At 47.3% G+C, this 27,532-nt stretch overlaps 1 protein-coding gene across 1 annotated transcript; it reads left to right on the forward strand.

Annotated features, from left to right (window-relative positions):
- Positions 1-1,353: 1,353 nt before the first annotated feature.
- On the forward strand, positions 1,354-19,231 carry RAD50 (RAD50 double strand break repair protein). The gene is made up of 26 exons (XM_030458985.1): positions 1,354-1,412; positions 2,429-2,625; positions 3,020-3,103; positions 3,352-3,503; positions 4,103-4,288; positions 4,431-4,635; positions 5,060-5,188; positions 5,607-5,772; positions 6,601-6,794; positions 7,092-7,298; positions 7,506-7,688; positions 7,874-8,031; positions 8,690-8,865; positions 9,657-9,894; positions 11,094-11,283; positions 11,525-11,651; positions 11,868-12,061; positions 12,404-12,514; positions 12,745-12,837; positions 12,930-13,043; positions 13,532-13,659; positions 14,439-14,663; positions 16,592-16,677; positions 17,133-17,275; positions 18,344-18,477; positions 18,777-19,231. Exons 2-26 carry the CDS (start codon positions 2,497-2,499, stop codon positions 18,961-18,963), a joined length of 3,939 nt encoding a protein of 1,312 aa, XP_030314845.1. The 5' UTR covers positions 1,354-1,412; positions 2,429-2,496; the 3' UTR covers positions 18,964-19,231.
- The last annotated feature ends 8,301 nt before the right edge of the window (positions 19,232-27,532 follow it).

Here is a 27,532-nt window from a genome sequence, read left to right on the forward strand (position 1 = left end):
CAGCACCACGTCACAGGCAGGATGAGAGGGACATCAAAGCAGCTTTGGAAAGGAAGCACCGAGCTGGATTGCTGGGGGGAGGTCTTTAAAAGCTGTTCAGCACCCCAACCAAACGCTCCCCCCACAACTTAAGGACCCCCAGGTCTGCTCTTCACCTCTTGAGACTGCTGGAAAAAAGGTCTTGGGGTTTTTTTTCTGCTCGATGACAGAGCTGGGAGGTTTCTCTTCAAACACCATGACCCCTCTGCCCCCAGAAGCTGGGACCAGCTGGAGTTTTGCACTGTCCCAGCACCAAGGGGGGCACCAGGCTGGAAACCCTCTATTAGAACCCTCTGGAATTATTATTTTCCAATTGTTTTGTCTTTGTAATAAAAGTGCTGATGGCTCTTCGGCATGGGCGGGTGTTGGGAATTGCTGGGTGTCACTGGTGGTCTCCTGGGATGGGGGGAAGAGGCTGGGGATAAGGAGAGGGTCCATGGGGATGAGGAGAGGAGCCATAGGGATGAGAGGGGAAGGAAGGGCCATGGGGATGAGGAAAGGGTTTTGGGAGAAAAGAGAGGGGATGAGGAGAGGGTCCATGGGGATGGGGAGAAGAGCTATAGGGTTAAGGGGAAGGGCCATGGGGATTAGGAGAGGGTTTGGGGAGAAAAGAGAGGGGATGAGGAGAGGGTCCATGGGGATGGGGAGAGGGGTTTGGGCGAAAAGAGAGGGGAGGTTGAGGAGAGGGTCCACAGGGATGAGGAGAAGGGCCATAGGGATGAGGAGAGGGGTTTGGGGGAGAAGAAAAAGAGGGGAGGATGAGGAAAGGGTCCATGGGGTTGAGGAGAAGAGCCATAGGGTTAAGGGGAAGGGCCATGGCGATTAGGAGAGGGTTTGGGGAGAAAAGAGAGGGGATGAGGAGACGGGTTTGGGAGTGGAGAAAAAGAGGGGAGGATGAGGAGAGGGTCCATGGGACGCCAAGAGAGGCCATGGGGATGAGGATATGGGTTTGGGGGACAAGGAGAAAGGCTGGAGGATGAGGAGAGGGGCTTGGGAGATGGTAAGAAGGGCCATGGGATGAGGAAATGGGCTTGGGGGATGCGGAGAGGGGCTGTAAGCTGAGGCCAGGAGGCTCTGGATGAGGAAGGAGGTTGCGGGGCAATGAGGAGAGCTGGAGCAGGGTCTGCTCATCGCTGCCCGCCTTCCCCGCTCCCCGGCACGTCCCGCGGCAGAAACGGAGAAGCGAAGGGCAGCGGCTGAAGGATCAGAAAGCGGCCACGGCCGAACACGACTCCGGGGCGGTCCCCGCTATCCCCGGGGCGGTTCGGGGCGGGTACCGGGGCGGAGCGGGTGCCGGTTCGGGGCGGGTACCGGGGCGGAGCGGCGGGCGCGGTGGCTGCCGGGGAGCGCGGGGTTGCGGCGGCGAACCGGAGGTGATGGGGCCGGGGAGAGGGGTGGCAGCGGGGTCGTGGGGGTGTAAGAAGGGCACCCCCGCCATCGCCTTTCCTTGGAAAATATCCACCCCCGGTGCTGCTGCGTGGGGCTCCGGGAGGGAAGTTCCCGCTGCATCCCCCGGTAGCTGCTGGGTGTTCCTAGGAAATGCCCCGGTCCTGGATGAGGAGAACTTTGAGGGAGGAAGGGGAGAACCCCAAGGGGAGAACCCTGAGGGGAGAAGGGGAGAAACTCGAGGGGAGAACCCCGATGGGCGAAGGGGAGAACCCTGAGGGGAGATGGGGAGAACCTGAGGGAAGGGGAGAACTTTGAGGGGAGAACCCTGAAGGGAGAAGGGGAGAACCCTAAAGGGAGATGGGGAGAACCCTGAGGGGAGAAGGGGAAATCCCTGAGGGGAAATGGGGAGCAGGGAACAGTCCTGAGGGGATGGGGAAGCCTGAGAGGAGTTGGGGTGAGCTCTGAGGGGTGCAGGGCAGAGGACGTCAAGCGAGGCTCGTTCAGCCGTGTCAAACAGATGAGAAACACACTCTGCTTCTTTCTGATGGTTTTCAGCATCCTGAGGGTGACCATCCAGCTCCCAGCCTTGCCTAAGACCTTGGAGCTGTTGGCTCTGAAGGCTCCGGGGGTGTTTTGTCCCTCCTGATGTCAGGAAGGTGTCCCTGGGGGTGTCAGTGTCAGCCTGGGGGTAGCAGGGGTGATGCTGGGGGTTGCAGTGGGTTTTGAAAAGGAATAATGTCATCTGTGGCTTTGTTTTTGGGGTGTTCACAAAGCACGTGTGTGGGTTTGGGGCTGGGGAATGAAATGTGTTTTTTCTTGCTTTTTTTTTATTTTGGTTTTGGTTTTGATTTAATGATAAGGAGCTGGAGTTGGTTTGCTTCTCCTTCAGGTGCTCTGTGCTACAACTGCAGGGCTTTTAGCTGTGCTTTTAAAGATGCTCCTCACTTCTTGGGCTTGTGCTGTCAGCTGTCAGTGACACCCTGTGAGTTTTGCCTTCTAGATTTCTCCCGAAGCTTTATTGATAACGTTTTGGCTTCCTGACCTTGGAAAAGGAGGAGTTGTGCAGAAATGTCTAAGATTGAGAAAATGAGTATCCTTGGAGTGAGGAGTTTTGGGGTGGAGGATAAAGACAAGCAGATCATCACTTTCTTCAGTCCATTAACTATTTTGGTGGGACCAAACGGTGCAGGAAAAACGGTAAGGCTTGCTCCATGAGGGATTTTTCACTGTAAAATAGCCCTGAAAGGCCTCAAAATATGGATCACGGCTGACAGAAAGGCATTAGTAGTATTGCAAAAAATTTGCTGTTTATTGTGAGTGTTGTGGGGTTTACCATTATTTCTCTGCTGGGTTTTCAGAGGGTATGTGCTGATTGGTATATGATGCAGGAAATGGATTCAGATCCTGTTTAAAACTGGTTCTGCAATGTACCACGACCTCATGATTCTCAAAAATAAGATTTTACATCTGATTTGTTTCTCCTTGCATATTTAACACCTTTCCAAATCCTTGGGCTGTTGCTGTGGTTTTGCCTGTAGTCCATCTTGTTTACTCTGAATGGACATAATAACTTTTGTTTCTGTTTTCTTAGACTATCATTGAATGTCTTAAATACATATCCACTGGAGATTTTCCTCCTGGCACCAAAGGAAACTCATTTGTTCACGATCCAAAGGTAAAAGTTGTTGTGTCTAGATTTAATGTTTGCTTATTCCTTAGCCAGATATTTAACTGCACACGGGGTTGTGATGAAAACAGGGATGCTGGAGATGCAGACAGAAATGAGCTGACCCTGTTTTCTCAGGACACACAGAGAGGTGGGGGAGATTAGAACATTACCCAGAGCTGGGAAGACACGAGCTTGTTTGGATGTTGAGAAGAATTTGCCTTATTCAGGTATTTTTTTTTTTATTTCTCCTAAAGGTTGCCAACGAAACAGATGTTAGAGCTCAGATTCGGTTGCAGTTCAGAGATGTAAATGGAGAGCTCCTTGCAGTCCAGAGATCCATGGTCTGTACCCAGAAAGGCAAGAAAACAGAATTTAAAACACTTGAAGGTGTCATTACAAGAACCAAGTAAGGTTTTTTCCTTGCTTTCTCTTGATTGTTTTGGGGCTTGTGCATTTTTATGTATAAGAGAAAACTTTATAGTGTATTCCTTGAAGTAGCTGCCACTGCTCTTAAGTGAAAGCTGGTATGTAGTTGACTTAGAAGTCCTAAACTTGATAGCCACTACTTTAAGAATGACTTATTCCTATTAATTTGCATTTATTTGAAAATTATGATGAGTGTGATGTGATTTGAAGGTAGCATTGTGTGGAGTACATAGGTTTCCCTTCCTTTAGCACCATTTTCAGTTTCAGATCACTCTTGGTGCATGTTTTACTCTGGTCTCTATTATTTAAGAAGTGCATTCACTTCATTCAGAGTCATTTTTTCTCCCTTTGGTGGTTCTGTGTAGATATAAAATCTTCAGCAATCTAAACTACAGCTATTTACAGTGCTAAATTAATGTGCTAAACGTGGCAATTACGTGATTTAAAAAATGCTACCCCTTAGGTTTTGAGCTGGTACCTTGCAGTGAGACTATTCTGTTAAAAATGCAGCTTTCTTTTCAAAAAGACTTTGCTGGTGACTTCTCCAGGGGTTTTGTTTCTCTGGGTTTTGTTTCACAGGCACGGGGAGAAGGTCAGCCTGAGCTCCAAGTGTGCAGAGATCGATCGGGAGATGATCAGTGCCCTCGGGGTATCCAAGTCAGTGCTTAACAATGTCATTTTCTGCCACCAAGAGGAATCCAACTGGCCACTCAGTGAAGGGAAGGCCCTGAAGCAGAAGTTTGATGAGATCTTCTCAGCCACGAGGTCTTTCTTTTTTTTACTGTAATTATATAAAGACTTATGTAAGAACTGTGCCTTCTCTCCAACAGAAGCATTGGTGAGGAGATCCAGGATACTGTTTCATACCTCAGGGTTGCTGATGGGCTCTGAAATTCTCTTTTGAAAGGTACATTAAAGCACTGGAAACTCTCCGTCAGGTACGGATGAAGCAAAGCCTGAAAGTCAAGGAGTGCCAGACAGAGCTGAAATACCTAAAACAGAATAAAGAGAAAGCACAGGAGATCCAGGATCAGCTGAGCAACAGGGAGGCTCAGCTGGCTGCTTCCAAGGAGAATGTTAAATCCATTGAGGGTCAGCTCGAGCCTCTGAAGGTAATCTGGATGACAGTGATGTTAAGGCTTTAATTCAAAGCAATACATAAGTACCAAAGGGCACAGAATGTGAAAATTGGATGGATTTCTTGATGAAAATCTTACAGTTTTACCTTGTGTCATCTAATCCTCTGCTCTGAAGCAGATCCAAGCCTGGCAGATGCTGGTCTAGGCTGTAAACAGTCTCTGGAGGTCAAGAACTCAGAAATTCCTGTAGCAGCATTGGGTAGCTCAGTTTAAAAATGGCTTTCTCACATGTAGCTGATAACTAAGCCTGTAACTAAACTAAAACTTAAACTCTCCCTGTTTAAAAAAAAAATCTAAAGCTGGAAGTTTGATATTTAGGCTGTGTTGTATAGAAAAAAATTGATCATGGGCTTGGTAAGCTGGTGGAATGTTTTACTGAGGGTTCCTTTCTTTGCAGAGCAATCTGGAAGCAGTTGAACTGAAACTCACCAAAGTGATGAGGTTGGACAATGAGGTGAAAGCCCTGGAGAGCAGGAGGAGGCAGATGGAGACAGATAATCAAGACTTGCAGCAGAAGATGGAAAAGGTTGCCTGTTAAATCCTGTGCTGCCATCCTTTCTGCTGAGGAGTCACTCTGCAGACTGGTTTTTATGTTATGCACCCCTGGAGCTTTGTTGTTTCTTGATCTTAAAATGCAAAATAATCATCAGTCCTCTGCTGTGATTGTGTCGAGGCCTTTAAAGCTATTTTGAGAAATGGCAAGACATCCTTTGGTGGTAAAAATTGAGCTGATTTGTGTTCATCAGCCTGAGAAAGAGGTTTTCCAGTTTTGCTGGTAGGATTTATAATTTTTCTCCGTGTTTGTCTTGGTGTAGAAATCCCCTGTGAGAGGGGTTTCTCTCTCACTTACTGCATTCTGGTAACAGCAATCCTTTTTTTTCCAAACATCATTAATTGCTGTGTAAATGTAGTTAACACAGAATGTTTTTGTGTTTGGTGCACAGGTTTTTCAAGGAACAGATGAACAGCTGAGGGATAGGTATGAGAACCACCAGAGGACAGTGAAGGAGAAGGAGAAGAGATTATCAGATTGTAAACGTGAATTAGACAGAGCCACTAAAGAGTGCCAGAGATTTAACAGTGAGAAATCAGAACTGCTTGTTGAACGAGGTATTTTAGACTTCAGCTCTGTATTTATCTTTTAACTGGAGATGGAACTGCTGGTGGGAATTGAAGGGGTTTGAGTGGGACAAAACCCCTACAATCATTCTGTGGTTCTACAGAAACGTGGCTGAGTTTGGGGTCAGCTGCACAGGGTGGTGTGAGACTCCCAGTCGTGTGCAGCCTTCTGTTTCTGATGTTCCCCTCTTGTTTGGAGCTGTAATTACAACCTGCAGTACCTTTATAATATAAAATATTATAAAAATACTCAAACTAGTTCATTTCTGGTGGTACAGAACAGGAGCAGCCTGGCAGCTTGCAACAGAGTTGTTTTCACTGCCTGAGCTTGTGCTTTCTTGAGGTGATAAAAGGTCTGCTGAGCAGATGGGATGGGATAAATGAGTTTTAATCAGGAAAAACGTGGCAGCTGAATGCTCAGCACTTGCAGTGTCTCAGGTGGGGCTGGGACAGAGGGCTGTAAAATCAGATTCTTTAAAGTCTTGTTTGTATTTTAAAGGACTTTAGGAATTTCAGTTGAAATACAGAATACCTCTTCCATAAAATGTGTTTGGGCTTTGGTTTATATTTACCAGAAGAAGACTTTTAGGAGGCTTTCTTCCAAATTCTTTATTTGCTTACTAAAACCTTAGTGACCTGTAATAACAAACTCTCAAGCTAAAGTTTGTTTTTTATTCTGGAGCTTTGCCTTTTTTTTAGAAACACTTCAGTTTCAAAGCCTTTAAGGAAAGAGTTGCAGCTGACTTTGAACTGTGAACCCCAAGTGTATCTTGCTACAGTTTTTGAGCCTCTCCCTGAGGTTTTTTTTTCCTTGTGCAGGTCGTCTACAGCTGCAAGCAGATCGACACCAGGAGCACATCACCTCCAGGGATGCTCTAATCCAGTCCCTGGCAGCACAGCTGGAGCTGGATGGTTTTGAGAGAGCACCTTTTACTGAAAGACACATTGCCAGTTTCCACAGGCTGCTGAAAGAGAAACAGGAGAGAGATGCAGAAGCTGCAAACCATTTAATGGTGAGAGTTTTGGGGGTTTGTAGGAGCCAAGCACTGAGGAACACTTAAGAGTGGGCAACTGGTTTAAAAATAAGGAGCTTTTCGTTGAGCTCACCTTCAAACTGGAGCTGCTGCCAGGGTGCAGCTGCACTGAAACATTTCAGCAGCAATTGTTTGACAATTTTCTAAGTATTCTGCTGTCTTCTGTTAGAGTGGTGAATATTTGCAAGGTAGGGTGAAGAAGTTTTATTTAAATGTTGTTTTGCTGTGGGGGAAATAGCAAGAAGCTGTAAATTTATTACTGGTGGCTTCTTCCAGAGAGATTTTGAACGCAAAGAAGCAATGAAACAGAAGGAGATAGATGAAATAAGAGACAAGAAAACAGGATTAGAAAGCACCATTGACCTGAAGTCAGGCATTCAAAGTAAGAAGCAAGAGGAGCTGAAGAATGTAAGACATGAACTGCAGCAGCTGGAGGGGTTTTCAGACAGAGTTCTGGAGCTGGAGCAAGAGATTGCCAAGACAGTAAGTTCTGTAACTGAAACATTTGTGCAAGTTTGAAACCAAAACTGAGCCAGAAAAATATGCCCTGTCATTCTCCTAACAGGTAATGACACTGCTGCCTGGCAGCTTGAGAGGTTTATTGCTGTTTCCTTTTAGTTAGAACTTTATTGGTTCTTTATTGAAGTGTTCTGAGCTTTTTATTTGATTTTTTTTTTTTTTTTGGTTTAGGAACATGAGCTGGAGAAGGCCAAGAGGAGCAGCAATGTAGAAGCACTGGAGCTGGAAGTGCAGACTTTGCAAACTGAGAAAATCAACCTGGACAAAGCTCTGAGGAAGCTGGATCAGGAGATGGAGCAGCTGAATCTCCACACCATGACAATTACCCAGATGGAGATGCTGAAGAAAGACAAAGTAATTTCTCTCTTCTCATCTCATTAGAAAAAGGGCAAGAAATGAACACAGTTCCTTCAAGTTATTTGTATTTTTGAGGTGTTTACTGGTGTTCTCTCTGACTTCAGAGGAGCTCCATGGACACACTGAGTGACAGAAACTTGGAGAGTGAAAAAAACCAATTAAAAATGTTTCATTTCCCCCAGGAAGGCAAAGAAGAGCAGATCAGGAAAGTAAAATCCAGACATTCTGAGGAACTGACATCACTGCTGGGATACTTCCCCAATAAAAACCAACTTGAAGACTGGCTTCATGGTAAAAACAGGAAGATTAATCAGACAAGGGATAATCTTGCTGACCTGAAGTAGGTATTGATTTAATTGGTTCTGTCTCCATAAATATTTATGTAATTTATTGATATGTTGGCAGGTTTAATAAGGAGTTCAAGTAAAAAAAGTCTGTTAAGCATGTTATTTATTTAGGTATCTGCACAAGCAGAGAAAACAAGTAGATAGCTAATTATGGTTTTGGAGCAGCCTTATATTAACCAGTTTGTTAGAAAGAGAAGGTCACATCAGCACACTGTGCTGTGATACACATTAAACTTCACCCAAAAAACAAAAAAAAAAGCCAATAATTTAAGAATATTGGTTAATTCAAAGTATGGAACAGTAGGAGAAGGATTCTGACATCCTTTGCTTGAGAGGTTCAATAATACCTCCTCAACAATAACTGCAGCAGGGGGAAAAAAGTTGATATTGTAATATTCTGGAGCTTTTTGTGTGGCTTTGTCTTTAGAAACTGATTTCTCATCATTAAGCCTCTAGAGGGACTAAAATGAAACACTTAATGCTGCTCTTAATTTAATAAAAGATATTGGATGCTATGGATTTTCTGAGCAGTCTTTAAGAGCTGGTGAGGGAGCTCTGCAAGGTCAGTTTCATGAGGAACATCCCACATTTTTTCCTTGAAACACTTGGAAATCCTCTGTAATAAAAGAGCTGCTGCATCTGCTGTTCCAGCAAACGCCTGGCCTCTGTGGAATATCACAAAACTTATGTCACCAACGAGCTGAGAAAGAAAGAAGAGCTGGTGTCACTGAATGAGGAAAAGCTCTCTGATGTCTGTGGGAGCCAGGATTTTGATGGTGATCTGAAGAGACTTCAGGATGACATTGAAAAAAGCTCCAAGCAGCGAGGTGAGTGATGTGCAGCTTCCTCTGAAACTCGTCCTGAAGCTGAGCCACAGGCCCCAAGGCAGGGATTTGCTTGCTCAGGGTGAGGAGTCCACCCAGAAACTGGCTGAAGGGAGATGGTTGCAGACTCTCACTATGGAAAAGCATTTTTTCCTTCTCTTCCCTATCATTTCTGTCCATCCTGACCTCCTCAAAGCTCAGGAGATGTTGGGATCTGCCAAGCACCTTCCCAGGTGGGAAGACAACCCCAGAGGCAGCTGTTGGGTGTGGGTTTGGGACCTCAGGGCCTCCTGTCCCATGGGAGAAAGTAATTTTGGGAAGAATTCCTTACTTCCAGGGTTCATTACAGAGGGATGAGCATGGTTTAGTAGAAGAGGATCATTCAGGTGGGAGAGAACTCAAGGAGATGATGAATTCAGAGCAGGTGCCTTTCAGTTTTCTGCCTTTCTGACCTTAGGGGTTGGGATTTTGCCTGGTTTATGGTCAGCACTTCCCTGCTTGGAGGATCTTAGGGTTGGAATTCTGTCTGGTTTATGGTCCACACTTCCCTGCTTGAGGGGATCTTAGGGGTTGGGATTCTGTCTGGTTTATGGTCAGCACTTCCCTGCTTGAGGGGATCTTAGGGGTTGGGATTCTGTCTGGTTTATGGTCAACACTTCCCTGCTTGAGAGGATCTTAGGGGTTGGGATTCTGTCTGCTTTATGGTCCACACTTCCCTGCTTGAGGTCAGATTATGCAGATTTTATGTTTTTTCCATAAAACCTTTTTTTTTTTTTTGGTTCCTTTGAAACCAGCTGTGCTTGCTGGAGCCACTGCAGTCTATTCCCAGTTCATCACCCAGCTGACAGAGGAGGAGCCCTCGTGCTGCCCAGTTTGCCAAAGGCTTTTCCAAACTGAGGCTGAGCTGCAGGATGTGATCAGTGACCTCCAGTCCAAGCTGCGCCTTGCTCCAGACAAACTGAAGTCAACAGAGGCTGAGCTGAAGAGAAAAGAGAAAAAAAGGGATGAGATGATGAGCCTGAAACCACTTCGGTGCTGTACTTCAGCTGGCTTGGCCCAAGCTGCTTCCTTCCAAATTCCTGGCCTGTTAATTAATAAAAATTAGGCAGACATCAACAATTAGTTCATTAATTCGAAAAATCTCATCAGTGAGATAAAGGTTTTGCTTGCATTTGCTCTCTGCTTTCAACTCTTTTATATCTGGGGGGTTTCTGGTCCTTTGAGGCTTTCTGTGAGAAGCAGAAAAAGCAGTTATATTCTTATTTTGCTGCTTGTTGCTGACACTGTACAGACGTGGTTCCTCTCCTTGGCTTTTGTTGTTGTGATTTTAAGTGGTCAGGCTCTTGCTACTGAAGTATTTTCATAAAGATGCCCCTGAAAAATGCCAAAATGGGAGTTGTTTGGACAGAATGGGAACTGAACCTCTATCAGCACTTTGTAATATCTTGATTTTTGTCTCCTTTAACACAAGCTTTTGTTCCTGGTATTTTTGGATGAATTACAATGCATTTGGTACATATTGTGTCCTAGAAAGACACTCTGGGTTTTATAGTGGATTCCCAAAGCCATTTATGCTTCCCTGAGGTCTGCTCATCTGCAACTCCATCATTGGGGAATGCATCTCTCTCTCAGACTGATAACCTTCCCTTTTCCTGTTGCCTCCTTCCAGAACATAACCAAACATCTCCAACCCTAAAGAGTGTCTGTCAGAGCTTTTTTTTTCCATTTCTTACTGAATTAAAGTGTTTAAACTCAGAGTCTGCAGGTGTCCTGGCAGTAGGGGAAATCTCAAAGTTGCAGAAAGCTGTTAGGGAGAAAATGTGGAGAATTGGGGCTTCCTTCACAAGAGGGCACTCTTGGACAGGGGATTTGGGCCCTCTCAGCACCACTTGGCTGCCATCAAGTTAAAAACCAGAAGAAATTTTATTTCCTTGTTTATTTCCTTGTTTGCTTCATCCCATTGTCTAAAATGAGGGATCTGTGTTTGGTATATAACCTGATGTAATTATTTAATTTGTCTTTAGATACTGATTTCTCCTCATTAAGCCTCTGGGGGGGATCAAAATGAAACACTTTATGCTGTTCTTAATTCAAGAAAAAAATATAGGAGCAAGGTTATTTTGGCTAAATTAACCCTTCCACTCCTAAACCCTGTCACAGGCTTTGTGGTCTTGAACTCGTGCCTGCAGCTTTGGACCAAGGAAATCTGACAGATTTCTGTTTTATTTAAGGGAAACTGTGGTGGAACTCCAAGACAGGGACATCCCAGACCTGAGGAACAAGATCCAGAATGCCAGCAGGGACTTGGCAGGCCTGAAGGGTGAGATAGAAGAGCAGGAATCACTCCTGCAGGCAGCTTTGTCTGAGGAGAAAGGTGCCAAGGCATGTTTGCAAGATATCACTCTAATGGAAAGGTACCAGGTAGGCTGGGCTTCATTTCTTTTAATATATAATATATTTAATATATTAAAATAATACAATATTTAATATATAAGCTGACACTTGCTTAAATATGTAATTATTCAGCAGTAGGACGAAACTTGGGGGTCTTCAGGCTTCTCAAGAAAAGTCAAAATACTTGAGAAGCCAGCATAGCACAGGTGATCTGGGTAATAATATGTCTTAAAACACAATAATAGTAGTGTTTTCCTCACACTTTCAGGCTGATATCAGGGATGTTGAACGAAAAATTGCTCAGCAGGAGGCTAAGCTGCTGGGGGTGGATTTAAGTAGGACTGTTCTACAAGTAAGCCATGAAAAACAAGAGAAAAAACACCTGTGGGATACAGGTAGGTCATGGAAAACTCTGCTATTTCATTGTTTTCCAGTGAAAAGGATGTTGGGAACATGCTGCCATGAAAACAGTAATTTCTCCTTGGTTAATATTCTGAAATAAGTGGATTTATTTTAAGTCCTTTTTTTTTTTGGTTCTCTGGGGTTGGAGCTGCCTGAGTTGAGACTTAAAAGTTTCCTAAGGAAAACACTGAGTTTGTTTTCACCTGCAGTTACTGGGAAAATTGAATTAAATCAAAAACTGAAGCAGGATCAGCAGAATCAGATCCAGCAGCTGAAGAGTTCACTCAATGAGCTGAAGGAGGAGAAGCTGCAGATTTCCAGCAGCATGCAGCGTCGCCAGCAGCTGGAGGAGCAGACAGTGGAATTAACCACAGAAGTTCTCTCCTTAAGCAGAGAGATCAAGGTAGGAAATACTATGAATTGTTAACTCAGTTTTGAGGTTAAAAAAAGGGGAAAAATACCCCCCCAGTCTTACTATGTTTAACATTGCCTGTAATCCTAGCAAATAAGGTGTAATTTAAAATGTTTTGTCCTGGTTTCTCACTGCTCATCTTTGGGAATTTCCAGAGCTTTATTAATTCATATTTTCACTTGTACTTTTTATCAACACACCCACTCAAAAAAAACCAAAGCAAACTTTTTTTTCTTTTACTTTTTTTTTTAATTTATTTTTTTACCACTGGAAAAATCATTGATCTTTAGCAGAATGGGAAAATAAAAGGGATTTTCTTCATCTGCTTCCTAGGAAGCAAAGGAGCAGGTATTTCCTTTGGATGCAACTTTAGAAAAACTGCAGCAGGAGAAGGAGGATCTAGTGACTAAAAAGGCTGCAAGCAACAAAGAAACACAAGACAAGGTTTGTTTGCTGTTGGCAGAGCTGGGGGGTAGGACTGGGTGGGAATTGTTTTGGTGGGAAGTCAGGGACATGGGATCACTTTTAGGGAAGAAAAGGAATTTAACCAATCAGGAGGTGAACTCAGCTGTAATTAACCTTTGACAAAAGCCTTGTCAAAAGGCTGCTAGGGACATTTGGCAATATTCAGTGGCACATGAGACTGCATTTCATTTGAAATACTTTCCCTGCAGATAAATGGCATAAAAGAGAAAGTTAAAGACATAAACAAGTATGTGAAAGAAATTGAAAACTATATTCAGCAAGGGAAAGAAGAGTATAAAAAGGTAAGCTAAAAAAAACCCCAAAACACAGTTAATCAAAAGCTGGCATTAAAAGCACTCCTGCCTTTCAACCTAAACCCATTTTATTCCTTCAGCAAAAGGAATCTGAGCTGGAGGAGGTGAATTCTCAGTTAGCCACCTGTGAGAGACAGAAGGAAAAGATAAGCAGAGAGATGGAAATGATTCGACAGGATATTGACACCCAAAAGGTAGAGGGGTTGTTTTACAGGGAATTATGTTTTGTGTGGCTGAGGGGATTTCTGGGTCTGGTTTAAATCTGCCTTGTAATGGTGCAGAGTTTGTCTCCTCCTGATTTGATTAGAAGAGCTGCTGTTCCTGCAGTAGGCTGGAAAAGGCTTGGGATTTGTGTATGCAGAAGTAGATGCATTTAAAAAAAAAAAATCTTTCATTTTTTGGCACAGCAGCCAGCACCTTCCAAAGTATTTTTGTGTGGCACTACCTGCCTTCCAAAGTAAGCTCCCAAGTTGGTTCCTCCAGGTTTGTTTTGTCATGTACTCCAAATTCTTGTGTGTATATTTCATTCTTTAGGATGTCTTAAAGACACTTCTTGTCCCACCAGGAGAAATGAAATGTGAAGAGGTTTGAGACATTAATCTTGGCACACAGGTTCACTCCTGTGTGTGCCTCTGTGCCAAGCCTGGGACCTGATGAATTTCCTTGCTCTCTGTGGGGACAGATACAGGAGAGGTGGCTGGAGGATAATCTCACACTGAGGAAAAGGAAGGAAGAGCTGAAAGGGGTGGAAGACAAAATCAAACACTTGCTGAAGGAAATGGGAGAGATGGAAGTTCCACAAATGAAAAAGTGAGTGCTTGCAGAACAGAGGAGTTCAGTGAAGGCCTGAGTGGCACAGTCACTGTTCTACTGGCTCCTGAACCACCTTTCTCCCCATTCACATTGACCATTTCCTCCTTCAGACTCCTCTTTGCATAAGATCCCCACGACAGCAATAAAAATGTGAATTTTTGTGGTGCTTTTAGCTAGAAGTACAGATCTCTGCATCCCCCTCTCCAATCTGATCCAGGTTTTACATGACTTCCACTCTTAGCTCCACATTTAAGAAATACTTCTTGTTTCTGGGTCAGAATGTTTACTTTTCATTATCAGCCTGCTTACTTAGTTCTCAGCAGCAAATTTTATCTTTGTTTCTGGAGTTTCTAAAGCAAACACTTCAAGGAATGAGGCCTGTGCTGGTTCTGATGTGTGAACCATTTTTCTAGAACCTTTTTCTAGCAGCATTTTTCTGGAGGTTACCCAACTAATGGCTCTGACTTTGCTCAGTCTCCTAATTTAATTCCACCCGTGAAATGGCTTCTTTTTCTGTTTCCACATGAAGCACTTCAGCATTTGAAGGTGTTAACTTGCCACTCCCACTCAGAATGTTGATTTGAATGTGTTTTTTAACAAACTTTGAAGTATTTTTATTCCAATACTGGTTCCATTTCAGTGACTGTAATCTGCACCGTCACGGACTTCATGGGTGAAAAAATAATGAGTGCTGTCTCTGAGAAACTCAGAGCCCTGGCTTAAAAACTGTGAGATGATAAATGCTCAGGATTTTTGTGTCGTTTGTGGCTTCACAGTGAAAGGAAAATCTTGGAGGAGAAGATTGAATCCCTGAAAAGAAACCACCACGTGGCACTCGGCCGGCAGCGGGGGTTTGAGGAAGAGATCCTTAGGTTTAAAAAGGAACTGAGGGACTCCCAGTTCAGAGATGCAGAAGAAAAATACAGGGAGATGATGATTGTGATGAGAACAACAGAGCTGGCCAACAAAGATCTGGACCTTTATTACAAGGCTCTTGATAAGTAAGTGTTGGGTGAGCAGTTCTGGAATGGTTTAGGTGGTGGGATTATTGTTGTTATTAATTACTGGTGTCCTTGCACTTTGGTGGGCAGTGGGGAAGGATCTTGGAATCAGTGGATGTTTGAGGAAATATGAAATAAAAAGGTAAATTAAATATTAGGAAAGGGAGAGAAGGAAAGAGAGAAAAAGAAAGAGAAGGAAAGAGAAAAGGAAAGAAAAGGAAAGAGAGAGAAGGAAAGAGGGAAGGAGAGAGAGAGAGAAGGAAAGAGAGAAGGAAAGAGAAGGAAAGAGAAAAGGAAAGAAAAGGAAAGAGCAAAGGAGAGAAGGAAAGAGAGAAAAGGAAAGAAAGAAAAGGAAAGAGAAGGAAAGAGCAAAGGAGAGAAGGAAAGAGAGAAAAGGAAAGAAAGAAAAGGAAAGAGCAAAGGAGAGAAGGAAAGAGAAAAGAAAGAAAAGGAAAGAGAAAAGGAAAGAGAGAAAAGGAAAGGGAGAGAAGGAAAAGAAGAAACAAACATTTTGGCCACTGTATGCATGCAAAATACACCCATGTCTTGGCCACAGTAGGGAATTTTGGTTCCCTGTAGTAAAAGGGGTCAAGGAGTGCTGGAAGAAGGAGCACAGTGTGGTTGAGGGTCAAGAGGAGAAAATAAAGAGATCAGAAACTTCCAAGTTAAGAAGACAGATCCCACTCATTCTTAAAGTCAGTGGCCTAGAGGAACCCTGTCACTGATGAAATAAATAAGTTTAATATTGGAATGGAAGCTAATCCAAAATTTAGTTGGTAAGAACTGTTCAGAGCATGTCTGGTTCTTCCCTGATGGCTTAAATGCAAATAGACTCCAAGGATTTCCCTTTTAGAAGTGAGAATCTCTTTGTGTGGTATCAGATCCTCTATTGTTTCTATTTAAGGCAAAACAGGAAACCAGGCTTGTAAATTTCAAGAAAAATAGACAAGGATCATTTATTGGTAATCTCTGCAAAATCAGTGAGACAAAATGCTAACTCTAATGGTCAGAGATTGAAACCTCTCTCTGGAGATGGCAAAACCAACACTTTGGGTGTTCTGGGCTATCTGTTGATCTTTATTGAGTTAATATTTAGAGGTTTGTGGTAAATATTGATGAGGAAGGCATTCTTTAGTTTAAGGCAGTGGTTGTGAACACTTTCATCTCTCATTAGGGCTGAGGCTTCAGTGTTCCCCAGAACAGGGGGGAATAATTCCTGGAAGAGAGGAAGCAGGAAAAGTACATGCAAAAGTTCCTCTAAAAAATTCTCTTTTATTTCCACCCCATTTTCTTGAAAGCAGACATGGTCATCAGCTGAGCAACCATTTCTGCCCTTCCAGAGGACTTTTTCTCTCTAAAAAGCCAGGTTAGAACTGTGCTTCCTGGAATGATTTCCTGAGGAATCACTTCTTCCTGAGCTGATGTAGGTCCATTAACCAGGGAAGTTCAACTTAGTCAGGCCACCCCATGGCACTCTTGGTGTCACTGAGAAAACAAACCTCCCAGAAATGATAAATCTCTTAAAAAAAAAAAGGTAAAGTTGGTTCTTCAGACTTTGTGGGAGTCAGATGACACAAGGGAGTGTGTCTTACCTGTAGGGAGTTACCCATGGAGCATTAACTACAATTACTACAAGTTTAATTAGTGTTTAATAACTCCCCTTACCTGTAGGGAGTTATGCATGGAGCATTAACTCTAATTACTGCATCCCAGAAATGGTGAATCTCTTAAAAAAAAGGCAAAGTTGGTTCTTGAGACTCTTTGTGGGAGTCAGATGACACAAGGGAGTGTGTCTTACCTGTAGGGAGTTATCCATGGAGCATTAACTCCAATTACTACAAGTTTATTAGTAGTATTTAGGGGATGGAAGCCCTAAAGCTCCAGGGCAGCACCTTTAACACCCTGCACTTTCTGTCACTGTTCTGCAGGGCAATAATGACATTTCACAGCATGAAGATGGAAGAGATCAATAAAATAATCCGTGACCTTTGGAGAAGCACCTACAGAGGGCAAGGTAGGAAATTCCCAGTTTTTCTCTGTTTCTGGTTTGGCCCTTGGGTACTGAGCACTGCTGGAAAGTGTTCCAAAGGTTGGGAATCCAGGATCTGAAAACAGTTGGCTCCATGCTAAAGGCTCCAGCTGCTGGCCACCACTCTGGGCTCCTTTGTTACACGTTAGGTAATTAAATTACTTAAATTAAGCCATTCACAGAATATTGAGGATCAGTCATTTTTAACAGGTATTTAGTTACAGGATCAATAAAGGGAATTTTCCCTTTTCTGTGGTTTCCTTGAGCTGGGGGAACTGCATGAGTTCATTCCTTCAGTTTTGGAAAAAGAAATGTCAGAGATTTGGGAGCTCTGGAGGAAAGTTCTGATGGTTACCTCATGTTCACCTGGGCTCCCCTGAATCCTGTGATGTTTTCAGAGGTTTTTAGCAATGCAAAAACTGTCTCCTTCCCTCTTCCAGACATTGAATACATAGAAATCCGTTCTGATGCAGATGAGAATGTCTCAGCCTCTGACAAGAGAAGAAGCTACAACTACAGAGTAGTGATGGTCAAGGGAGACACAGCCCTGGATATGCGGGGAAGATGCAGTGCTGGCCAAAAGGTAACAGCACTTCTTTTTACCAAAAAGATTCTGAAATGGAGTCAGGTGAGGGGGAGAGGCACTTTTTTCCTCAGGGTGCTTTGATCAGGTGGCTCCAGCTCCCATTCCCAACTCTGCCCAACTTCCCTGGTGGTTACAAACTGCTGATTCCCTCCCCCTCCAGAGCCATCCCCAGAGTTCCAGCAGAGTTCCTCTGGCATCCAGGCCTTTTCCAGGAGTGGATCAAAGGGACACCCTGTATTTTTAAGTGCTTACAGAAGGAAAATCACCATGAGCAGCTGAACACTGCCATGGCAGCTGCTGTCCAGCCAGTTCCCTGCAGAGTGGAGATGAAAATTTGTCCTAACCAGCAAAAATCGTGTCCCTGCAGCAGGCTGGGATGTTACATGAGAGCCCTATGTAAACGAGAGTGAAACTCCTTCACAGTTTCTTAGCTGATGTTCTGAGAAGTGTTTGCTGATGAGCTCTGCTGCCAGCAGCTCTGATCACTGGAAAGTCTTTTTGGCGGCGCAGTTTCCGTCGTGTGTGCACTGCCATTTTCACCAGCTCAGGAGATCTAATAATAGTGTGGCCCTCTGGGACTCTCCTGTGTCACAACAGTGACATGTCAGGTGCCAGTAAAGCCCTCTGCCTTCAGGGTTAGTGAAGTAGTCAGGGGGTGAGTAACTCAAACGGAGTGCTGCTCGTGCAAAATTGGGGCTGGAACAGAGCTTGGGGCAATGCAGTGTTGGGGCATTTTCACCTTGGGTTGGGATCCTTACTTGGGTTGGGATCCTTACTTGGGTTGGGATCCTTACTTCCAGTGTCTCCTGAATTTGAGGATTCCACTTCCCTGGGGTTTTTCCACCAGTACTCTGTAGGATGGATCTTTCAACCCAAAGGTGAACTTTTAATGTAGCTTTTCAGCTCCTGATGAGTTAGTGACCTTCTGTCAGCTGCCACCACATTGCTACATAAACTTCAGCCACAGTTTGTAATGGTGTTACAAGCAGCATGTTGCTTTTAGGTCCTCTGTGAAACAAAGAGTAAGATTTTGATGGGTTTTTGTTATTTTTTTTCCCCCTTTAGGTTCTTGCTTCTCTCATTATTCGCCTTGCTCTGGCAGAAACTTTCTGTCTCAACTGTGGCATCTTGGCACTGGATGAGCCCACCACCAACCTGGATCGAGAGAACATCGAGTCCCTTGCACATGCCCTGGTGGAGTGAGTGAAGCTGAGAGATGGATAATTCTCAAAGATGAATATTCCCTCTGGAATGCAAATATATGCAAATATTGTCCATCCAGTTTTGGGTTCCCTAAGCAGGAAAAACGTCTCTTAAACAACTGGGGGATTCTTTTTTTTAATGTGGGTGAAAAGAGGTGCTCATCTGCCTTGTGCTGCTTGCCTCTCTCTGTTCTTTGCTGGCCACAGCTGAGTGGTTTTGTCGGGTTCATTCCTGTCCCCCCAGGAGGTGATTTTTGGGGGGCCATGCCCTGAGTCCCCTCTCTCTCTCTCTGCAGGATCATCAAGAGCCGCTCGCAGCAGCGGAACTTCCAGCTTCTGGTGATCACCCATGATGAGGATTTTGTGGAGCTCCTGGGTCGGTCTGAGTATGTGGAAACCTTCTACAGGATAAAGAAGAACATTGACCAGTGCTCTGAGATCATGAAATGCAGTGTCAGGTCCCTAGGCTCCTATGTTCATTAGCATTTCCATTAATTCTGGTTAATTCCAGCCTGGCTGAGGGGACAGAGCTGGAAGTTCAGTCCCTTGGTGGCACACAGCTCTGCAGGTTTGTAACAATTCCAGCTAGAAACTGAAACTGAAGCCTTGAAAACTTCATTTCTTTCTTCCTATCCCTGGGCCTCCACTGGAGGATCAGCACGAGTTGGGAGGAATTTAAATGAATACAGCCAGTTCCCTTTTTTCAGATGTATTTTACCTTTTCCAAGTGAAAATAAAGTGGTGGTGATGCTCTGTGTGTGTGTCCTGGCAGGCAGAGCTTTGTGTGTGCTTTGGCAGAGCTGCAACCCTGGTGGGGATGGGACAGGGCTTGGAGGGAGCTGTGTCCCTCGGGGCCAAGCAGGTTTGTTACCTGCACAGAAGCCACAGGGAACTTCTCCTGCTTTCTCTACAAGGTGACCTAAGTCTGGCTGTTCAAAAGACAGAATCCTCACAAAGTAGCAGGGTTTTCTTCAGGAGGAAGTGAGTGAGCAGATGACAGAAGCATCTTTTACCCAAGTTCTCATTGCTCAGCATCCTTTACCTCTCTGTGTCATCTTCTGATTCCATCAGATACCATCAAGTTCTGTGAAAATGATACAGAACCTCCAGGAGGTAACTGGGGCTGCTGCTGAGTCACCTGCACCAGGCAGAGTTTTTCCTCCAGCTCTTTTCCAAGGGAATGGGGAATAACCAGGGAAGGGGGAATTTCCAAGTGCAGAGGAGCTGAATCCTCACCAGTCCTGAGGAGCCAGAGGTTCCCCAGCTTCTGAAGGCATCAAAGCCCTGAGCTCAGCACTTGAATTTCCACGTTTGCTGCAAGTCCCTGGACCCAGGCAGGGGGAAACCCCTGGGAGATGGGTGAGGGCTTGGGGCTTGCCAGGAATTCCAGGCTCTCCCCCTGAAAAAAAGGAATTTACACCAAGAAGCAGTTTACAGCAAGCTGGGGGGAGAGGAGGCAAAAGGAAAATGCTGCTCACAGGCATTACTTCTGCAGTTTTCAAGCAGAGGCTTCACTGACTCGAGTTCTACTTCCTGAAGGGGAATTTTGGGTGAAGATCTTATCAACAGCAAAAGAAGAAGCAAAAAAAAAAACCCCAAAAACCTGAATTTTCAGCTTTTCCTGTGCTTACCTGGTTGGTTCAGCATGACACACACATCCCAGCTCAGGAGGAAGCAACTCCCCAACCCTCAGCAATTCTCTGCTTTTCTCCCCTTCCCTTTTTCCCCCAAGAGAAAGCCAAACTCTGCAGCCCCTCTGGGAAGTCATTTGGGTGCATTTGGGGCTGAATCTCCAGCTGCCAAGTTGATCCTCACCCCACTCAGGGTGAAAAACGTGTTGCTTCATCCTGCAGGTGGAAGATTGGGGGTCAAGTACCCAGAGAACCACAGATTCCTGGTGGGCAAAGCCCTGCCTTGAAAATCAGGACTCATCAGCCCCTCCCTCAGCCATCCCATGGTTAAAGAGCCAAAAAAAAAAGCAAAATAATTTGCAATACCCTCACAGTGTGAGCACAGGGGGCTCAGGAGCCAAGAGCCAGGGGGGTGCCTGGGATGAGGAGTTCACAGCCCTGCAGGCACCTCCAAGAGCTGCCAGTGCCTCCCTTGGGAATGGTTGGGGCAGGTTAATGGTGAATTAATTAACAAATTAATGGTGAATTGACAAATTAATGGTGAATTAACAAGTTAATGGTGAATGAACGAATTAATGGTGAATTAAGAAGCTAATTAATGATGGTTAACAGGGGTGTCACAGCCCTTCCCAGGGGCTTGCAGCTGAAGGAGGCCTCCAGGAGGTGACCTCCCCACCACCTCCTTTTTTCCCTCCTTCATTAGGGATTTATTTGCACTTTTTTCTTTCCCTAGAAAGAACGAAAAAAAAGACAAATGGCCCTGAAGGCACCAGCTGGGGTTCCAGGTGGGATTAAATCAGCACTGGGAATCAAACACTTTGCTTTTTGGGTGCTTCCATCACTGTCACACAACCCCGAGACTGCTACAACCCCCCCCAAGTTACAACTCCAGAGAAGGTTCATTTTGGTCTTGGTTTGGGTTTTTTTTATTTCCTTAATCTGAATTAAAATAAACCCAAACCCCCTGACTTGGAGCACCCAGAACTTGCTGCTCCTCCCAGGAGCAACTGCTGCCTGAACTGCCCACTGTGCTGGAGGCAAAAAGCCCTAAAAAAAAATGGAAAATAAATTAAAAATTGAGAAGACAATTAAAACTACTTCATTAACCAGCCCAGTGAGTAAAAAGAAATTACCACTAGATAAGCAACTAAGCCCTGAGGAGATGTGGGCATCGTGCTGGTGTCTGCTGAGTGCAGACAATGCTGGCAAAAAAAAGAAAAAAAAAAAGCTCCAGAAGTTGACTGTCTCCATGCAACTTTGTCAGCATTTAAATGTCACCCTCGCTATCACTGCTCATCTATTTCAGTATGAATATTTGTTTACTAAACCCCCCTGCCCCGGGGCAGGCTGCCAGGAGCTGAGAAACCCTGGTGGGAAATGTGATGCACTTTGCAACTTCACCTCCAGCCTCCTCCCTGAAATCCCGGTTCTGTGGAAAAAAAAAAAAGGAAAAAAATAAAAAAGGAAAAACTCCCCAATTTGCTGTGGCTGGGACACCCCTGCCCCAGCTGAGAGGGACTCCAGCTCCAGGGGGTTGGTGCTGGCCCAGTAAAGGCTCTGGGACCCTCCCAGTTTGGCAGCTCCAGCACTGATTCCAGAGATACCTCATGTGCTGATGTGGCTGCTGACCCACATTTGGGGTGGGATTTTTTTGTTTTTTCCCCTTCGTGGTACCAAATGTTGTCTTGAACTTCTCCCCCACCTCCTCTGAAAGGGAGGAGCAGGCTGGGGGAGCCCCAAGGTGCTGCCCCATCCCTGGAAGTGTCCAAGGATGGGGTTTGGAGCATCCTGGGCTGTGGGAAGTGTCCCTGTCCATGGCAGGGTGGAACAAAATGATCTTTGGGATCCCAAACCAGGATAAATCCTGGGATAAATCGAGCCCTTCAAAAATGTCAGAAGAGCCCCAGGGGGGGTTGTATCTCCCCCCACTAAAGCACCCCCAGAAGGTTCTGGTGCTGAGCTCCACAGGATCAGCACATCCCAAACCATGGAGCATCCCCAGGGCTGGGGATGGTGCCTGGGTCTGAGCTGCCACAGCAGAACCTTCTCTGCACCTTCATTGCCAGACACCCCTGGGGTGCCCAGGGCTCCAACCTCCCTGTCCTGCTGCTCCCCACGGGGCTGGGATGGGGCTGAGCAACCAGCTGGGGCTTCAGGGCTGGGGAAAATAATATATATAAAATGAAAGAAAGGAAATGGAAAGGAAAAGGAAATAGGAAATGGAAAAGGAAAAAAAAAAGGAAAAAGGAAAAAGGGGAAGGGGAAGGGGAAGGGAAAAAGGGAAAGGGAAAGGGAAGGAAAGGAAAGGAAAGGGAAGGAAAGGAAAGGAAAGGAGGGAAGGGAAGGGAAGGGAAGGGAAGGGAAGGGAAGGGAAGGGAAGGGAAGGGAAGGGAAGGGAAGGGAAGGGAAGGGAAGGGAAGGGAAGGGAAGGGAAGGGAAGGAAAGGAAAGGAAAGGAAAGGAAAGGAAAGGAAAGGAAAGGAAAGGAAAGGAAAGGAAAGGAAAGGAAAGGAAAGGAAAGGAAAGGAAAGGAAAGGAAAGGAAAGGAAAGGAAAGGAAAGGAAAGGAAAGGAAAGGGAAAACCGAGAAGAAAAGAAAATATAAAATAAAAGCTGTGGTTTTGGAGACAGAAGAAAGCAAAATGTTTGCTTTGGGTTGTGCCCATCCCAAACCCTCCCCAAGGTGCTTGGGAATTGTTGCTGTTCTCCTCCTTTTCCCAGAGGAGCTGAGCAGCCCCTGGTCCTGCTGCTGGATCCTTCCAAAGAGTCCAGGGAGATGGGAAGGGAATGTTTGGAATGGGAAGGTCAGGCTGGGCAACACCTTGAGGGGAAAAAAAATAAATAAAACCCAACAGAGGTTGGAGTTGAAATGGTTTCCCATTTTCAAAGTGAATTTCATGATTTCCAGCAGGGGGTTGAGTCCCCTGATGGGGATGGGGGACAGGAGGGGGTTGTGGGACACCTTGGGTGGGGACAGGGACACCCAGAGCTGGTGGCACCAAGCTGGGCAGGGCAGGGGATGTGTCCCAGGGCTGAGCAGCTCCCCCAAAAACCCAAAATGCAAAAAACTCCCTTGAGCTGCTGCTTCCTTTCATGCAAGAGGATTCAGGGGTTTTTTTCTTTTTTTCTATTTTTTTTTCTTTTTTTGGGCTTTGCAGATGTTTAACAACATCTTGATAAAAAGTTCTGAGGTTTGGGTTTTTTTTTTTTTCCTTTCCCTTCAGCTCCAGCTTGGGCTACTTGAGCTGAGCTGAGCTGAGCTGGGGCTCCTTCCTGACAACCCCTTCAGCTGCTCCTCTCCTGCTGTCACCCCCAGGCTGGGACACTGTGGTCCCAGGGCCACCCTCAGGGATGAGATCCCCCCCACCAAGGGGAAAAATGGGAGATGGGTTGGGATGCCCTGGGAAGAAGTGGGGGGTACCAGGGGTGGTGGGGCTGGGGGGCACCTTCCAGTGGGGAAAAAAACCCCAAAAACCCCAAAAGTTTGCTCTGCTGTCACTTGGCCTCCTGGCTTTCTGAGCAGAGGGGTGACCCTGAGCCCCTGGAGGCTCCAACCAACCCTCCCAAAGTCCAGCAGAGATTTGCAGGGGTCACAGCATCCCCTGGGGGACATCCTCAGCCAGGGCACCCCCCCAGCCCAGACCTGGCTCTCCTCCCCATCCTGGGGACCAGGAAAGGCCCAGGAGATGCTGCCCTGGCTGTAAAACCATGGCTGGGCTTCACAGGAGCTTTTTGCTCCCCTTCCAGAGTCTCCCTGGGCAGCACCTTCCCAAAAAAGAGATCCTCACCCATCAGAGAGAAACTCAGCTTCTCCTGCTGGGCTCTCCATCAGTCCCTCAATCAATCCCTCAATCAATCAATCAATCAATCAGGGGATGCAGGGCAGATAAGGAGCCCTCATGGCAACTCCTCCTTGCACAACTTCCCCCCTGCTGCCCCAGCCCCACAGGAACACACCTATATTTGGGAGCCCATGGAGGTCCCCAGCCTCCTCCACCCTATAAAAACCCCGTGGGGTGCCCAGCAGCCCCAGAGAGGTCCTGGGCCAGGCAGAGGAGGAGGAGGAAGGGACAGGACAGGACAGGACAGGATGGTGGCCCAACTCCAGGTGGCTTTGGTTCTCCTCCCCCTGCTCCAGGTGGCTGCTCCAAGCCTCCTGCCCACAGCCTCTTCCAAAAGGAAACTCTCAGAGATCACCCGACAGATCCAGAAGCTCAACTCGGGAGCACAGGTAAGGAGCCTGCACCCTGAATCCTGCATCCCTGCACCCCTGCACCCAGCATCCTGCACCCTACACCCTGCACCCAGCATCCCTGCACCCAGCATCCTGCACCCTACGCCCTGCATCCTGCACCCAGCATCCCTGCGCCCATCATCCTGCATCCCTACATCCTACACCCTGCATCCCTGCACCCTGCATCCCTCACCCTACACCCAGCACCCTGCATCCCTGGATCCTCCACCCCTGGATCCTCCATCCCTCACCTAGCACCCTGCACCCAGCACCCTCCTGGATCTGCTCCTGGACCAGAGGAACATTACTGATGATGATGGGGATGATGGGGGGGATGATGATGGGGATAATGATGGGGGCGGTGGTGTCACCATCACTGCCACCAAAGGGAGTGGCACCCACCCAGGGCCCATTCCCCAGCAGCTCAGCCTCCTGCATCCCACCCCCAGCTCAGGGCTGAGCCCATTTCAGGTTGGATTTTGGGTGCCCAGAGGCTGCTGAGGGAAAAGTTTTCCACCCAAAGTTGGGCTTTTGGGCAAAACAATTCAAATCAAACTTCCCTGTCTCACGGGGTGACCAAGGTGGCCTGGCTGGGGTGGCCCTTACCCTGCAGTGGTCCCTAACCCCCAGGGCCCCCCCCCAGAGAGGTTTTTGTGGGTGCTGTGCCAAGCCAGGTCCCACTTTTCCAAGGGTTTGTTTGGGAGCAATGTGGGGAGCTCCTGGGGGTGCGTCCCTGCTGGAGAGGGAGCTGGAGCCCTGTGCTGGGGAGGGCTCAGCTCCTGGAGGAGAGGGTTGGGATGCTGGGGGTGAAGGGCTGGTGGGGATGCTCTGGTCCTGAGCCCTCTGCTTTGTGTCACCTCCCCAGGTCCCCTGCAATGACACCCGAGTGGCCAAGGTCCCCTTCAGGGATCCAAAGGTAAAAGGTGATGGGGAGGGGGAGGCAGGAAAAGTTTTTCTCACCCCCAGAAAGTCGGGGCAGAGCTTTGCTTCCACCCCCACCCAGAGTTGCTGCATCCCCAGCACCTCCCTCAGCACCCTGGGGCCACCCCTGGGGTTGGGGGGGGGATGAAAAGGGGGTTGGGAGCTGCTGGGAATTCTCCCAGCCAGGACTGGGGCAGCTGGAGAGGCAGCACAAGGCTGGACCAGCCCCTCCTTTCCCCCTCTGCCAGCTCCCAGAGCAGGAGCTGCTGTGCCAGGCTGCCACTGTCCTCACCAAGGTCACCAGGTGCTGGAGAACCTATGAGCCTCTTGTCACCAACCTCCAGAGCCTGCAGGGCAGGAGGGTGAGGACTGCAGCCCCCAAACAGCTCCCCAGCTCCTGACCCAGCCCTGTCCCCAGATGTGCCCATCTCCATCCCCAGATGTGCCCGTCTCCATCCCCAGATGTCCCCATCCCTTGATTCCCCTCACCCCCATCCCTGTCCCCAGATGTCCCCATCCCTATCCTCAGATGTCCCCATCCCTGTCCCTTGATGCCCCCCATCCCTGTCCCCAAATGTCCCCGTCCCTGTCCTCACATGCCCCCCATGCCCATCCCTTGATGTCCCTCATCCCCCTCTTCCATCTCCATCCCCAGATGTCTCCCATCCCTTGATTCCCCTCACCCCCATCCCTGTCCCCAGATGTCCCCCCCTCCCTATATTCAGATGTCCCCCATCTCCATCCCCAGATGTCCCCATCCCTGTCCCTTGATGCCCCCCACCCCTATCCCCAGATGTCCCTATCCCCAGATGTCCCGATTTCCATCCCCAGATGTCCCCATCCCTGTCCCCAGATGTCCCCATCCCTGCTCATGCTGCTCTCCCTGTCCCCTCCAACCAGTTCCCCCTTTTGCCCTCCCCCAGCGCTGCTCCTGTCCCAGGACACCCACATTTACCTCCGGAACTTCTTGCCAGGATTGGGGAATTTCACCCAGGGGGTGTACAGACGCCTGGTCACCTCCCCTGTCCCCTGAGGCCACCCCCACACCCCCCAGCCACCCCCTGCCCTCGGGGACCTTCCTGCTCTGCAGAGTGCTCCCTTTCCTCCTCATCATCCTCCTCCTTCCTCCCAAAGTGTCCCAGGAACCTCTCCAGGGCCATGGTGGGAAAAGTCCCCTTCCCTCCAGGTGTCTCCCAGCCTCCCCATCCCAGGGGCTCAGCCTCTCCAGGAGTGTTCCTGCCTGGATGCAGCTGCCCTGGGTGGCACTGGCTGGGATGGCACCCCCTGGGAGGGATGGGACAGGGAGGAGGGAGGGATGGGACCCCCTGGGATGGATGTCACCCCCTGGGATGGATGGGACAGCCAGGAGGGAGGGATGGGACCCCTAGGGATGGATGTCACCCCCTGGGATGGATGTCACCCCCTGGGAGGGATGGGACAGGGAGGAGGGAGGGATGGGACCCCCTGGGATGGATGTCACCCCCTGGGAGGGATGCAACCCCTGGGAGGGATGGGACAGCCAGGAGGGAGGGATGTCACCCCTAGGGATGGATGTCACCCCCTGGGATGGATGTCACCCCCTGGGATGGATGGGACAGCCAGGAGGGAGGGATGTCACCCCTAGGGATGGATGTCACCCCCTGGGAGGGATGGATGTGCCCCTTCCAAGGAGGGCTGTGACCCCCCCGGGATGGCTGTGACCCCCCCAGAGGAGCAGAGCATCCCTGCTGGACTGACTCACTCACCTCCTCCTGCAGCATCTCCCAACCCCCTCTCTGCTTCCTCTTCCTCCTCACCTGGGAGGTTTCCCCTTCAGCATCTTCTCTTCCTGAAGAGACCAAAATCTGGGCTGAAATGCTGCACTTTTGGCCAACCTGCTCCTCCAGGAACCCTCCCTGCCCAGGGCACCTCGAAGTTATTCCTTGTCCAGCCCAGCAGAGTCTGGGTTCTCCTTGGCATCTTCCTTCTACACTTCACCCATTATTATATTTTATTTAACATAACTTATTTTTATACTGCTCAAAGACCAAAAGTCTCTGGGCTGGCCAAAGCTTTGCTCTCCTTGGGCCCAAAAAAAACCAGAAAAAAAGGCAAAGCCAGGAGAGGGTTTTCCCTTTTTGGTTTTGTTTTTTACTCCTGTGGAACACGAATGATATCTGGAAATCCTGCTACCTCATTCCCAGGGATCTGGTCCTGCTTCCCCATCCCCCCCCCCCCCAAGAGCCCCGTGCTGGTCCCTAATTTATTTTTAATTCCCTTTTATTTAAA

The sequence above is a fragment of the Calypte anna genome, chromosome 13, assembly GCF_003957555.1.
Source record: "Calypte anna isolate BGI_N300 chromosome 13, bCalAnn1_v1.p, whole genome shotgun sequence".
In the NCBI taxonomy this organism is placed as follows: Eukaryota; Metazoa; Chordata; class Aves; order Apodiformes; family Trochilidae; genus Calypte; species Calypte anna.

Bases quoted from the DNA above. Each gene is read 5' to 3' on its own strand.
- RAD50 (XM_030458985.1), top strand. From the start codon at position 2,497: ATGTCTAAGATTGAGAAAATGAGTATCCTTGGAGTGAGGAGTTTTGGG. The intron at 12,062-12,403 runs GTAGGAAATACT...TCTGCTTCCTAG, and splicing joins CCTTAAGCAGAGAGATCAAG to GAAGCAAAGGAGCAGGTATT. The intron at 17,276-18,343 runs GTAACAGCACTT...TTCCCCCTTTAG, and splicing joins GATGCAGTGCTGGCCAAAAG to GTTCTTGCTTCTCTCATTAT.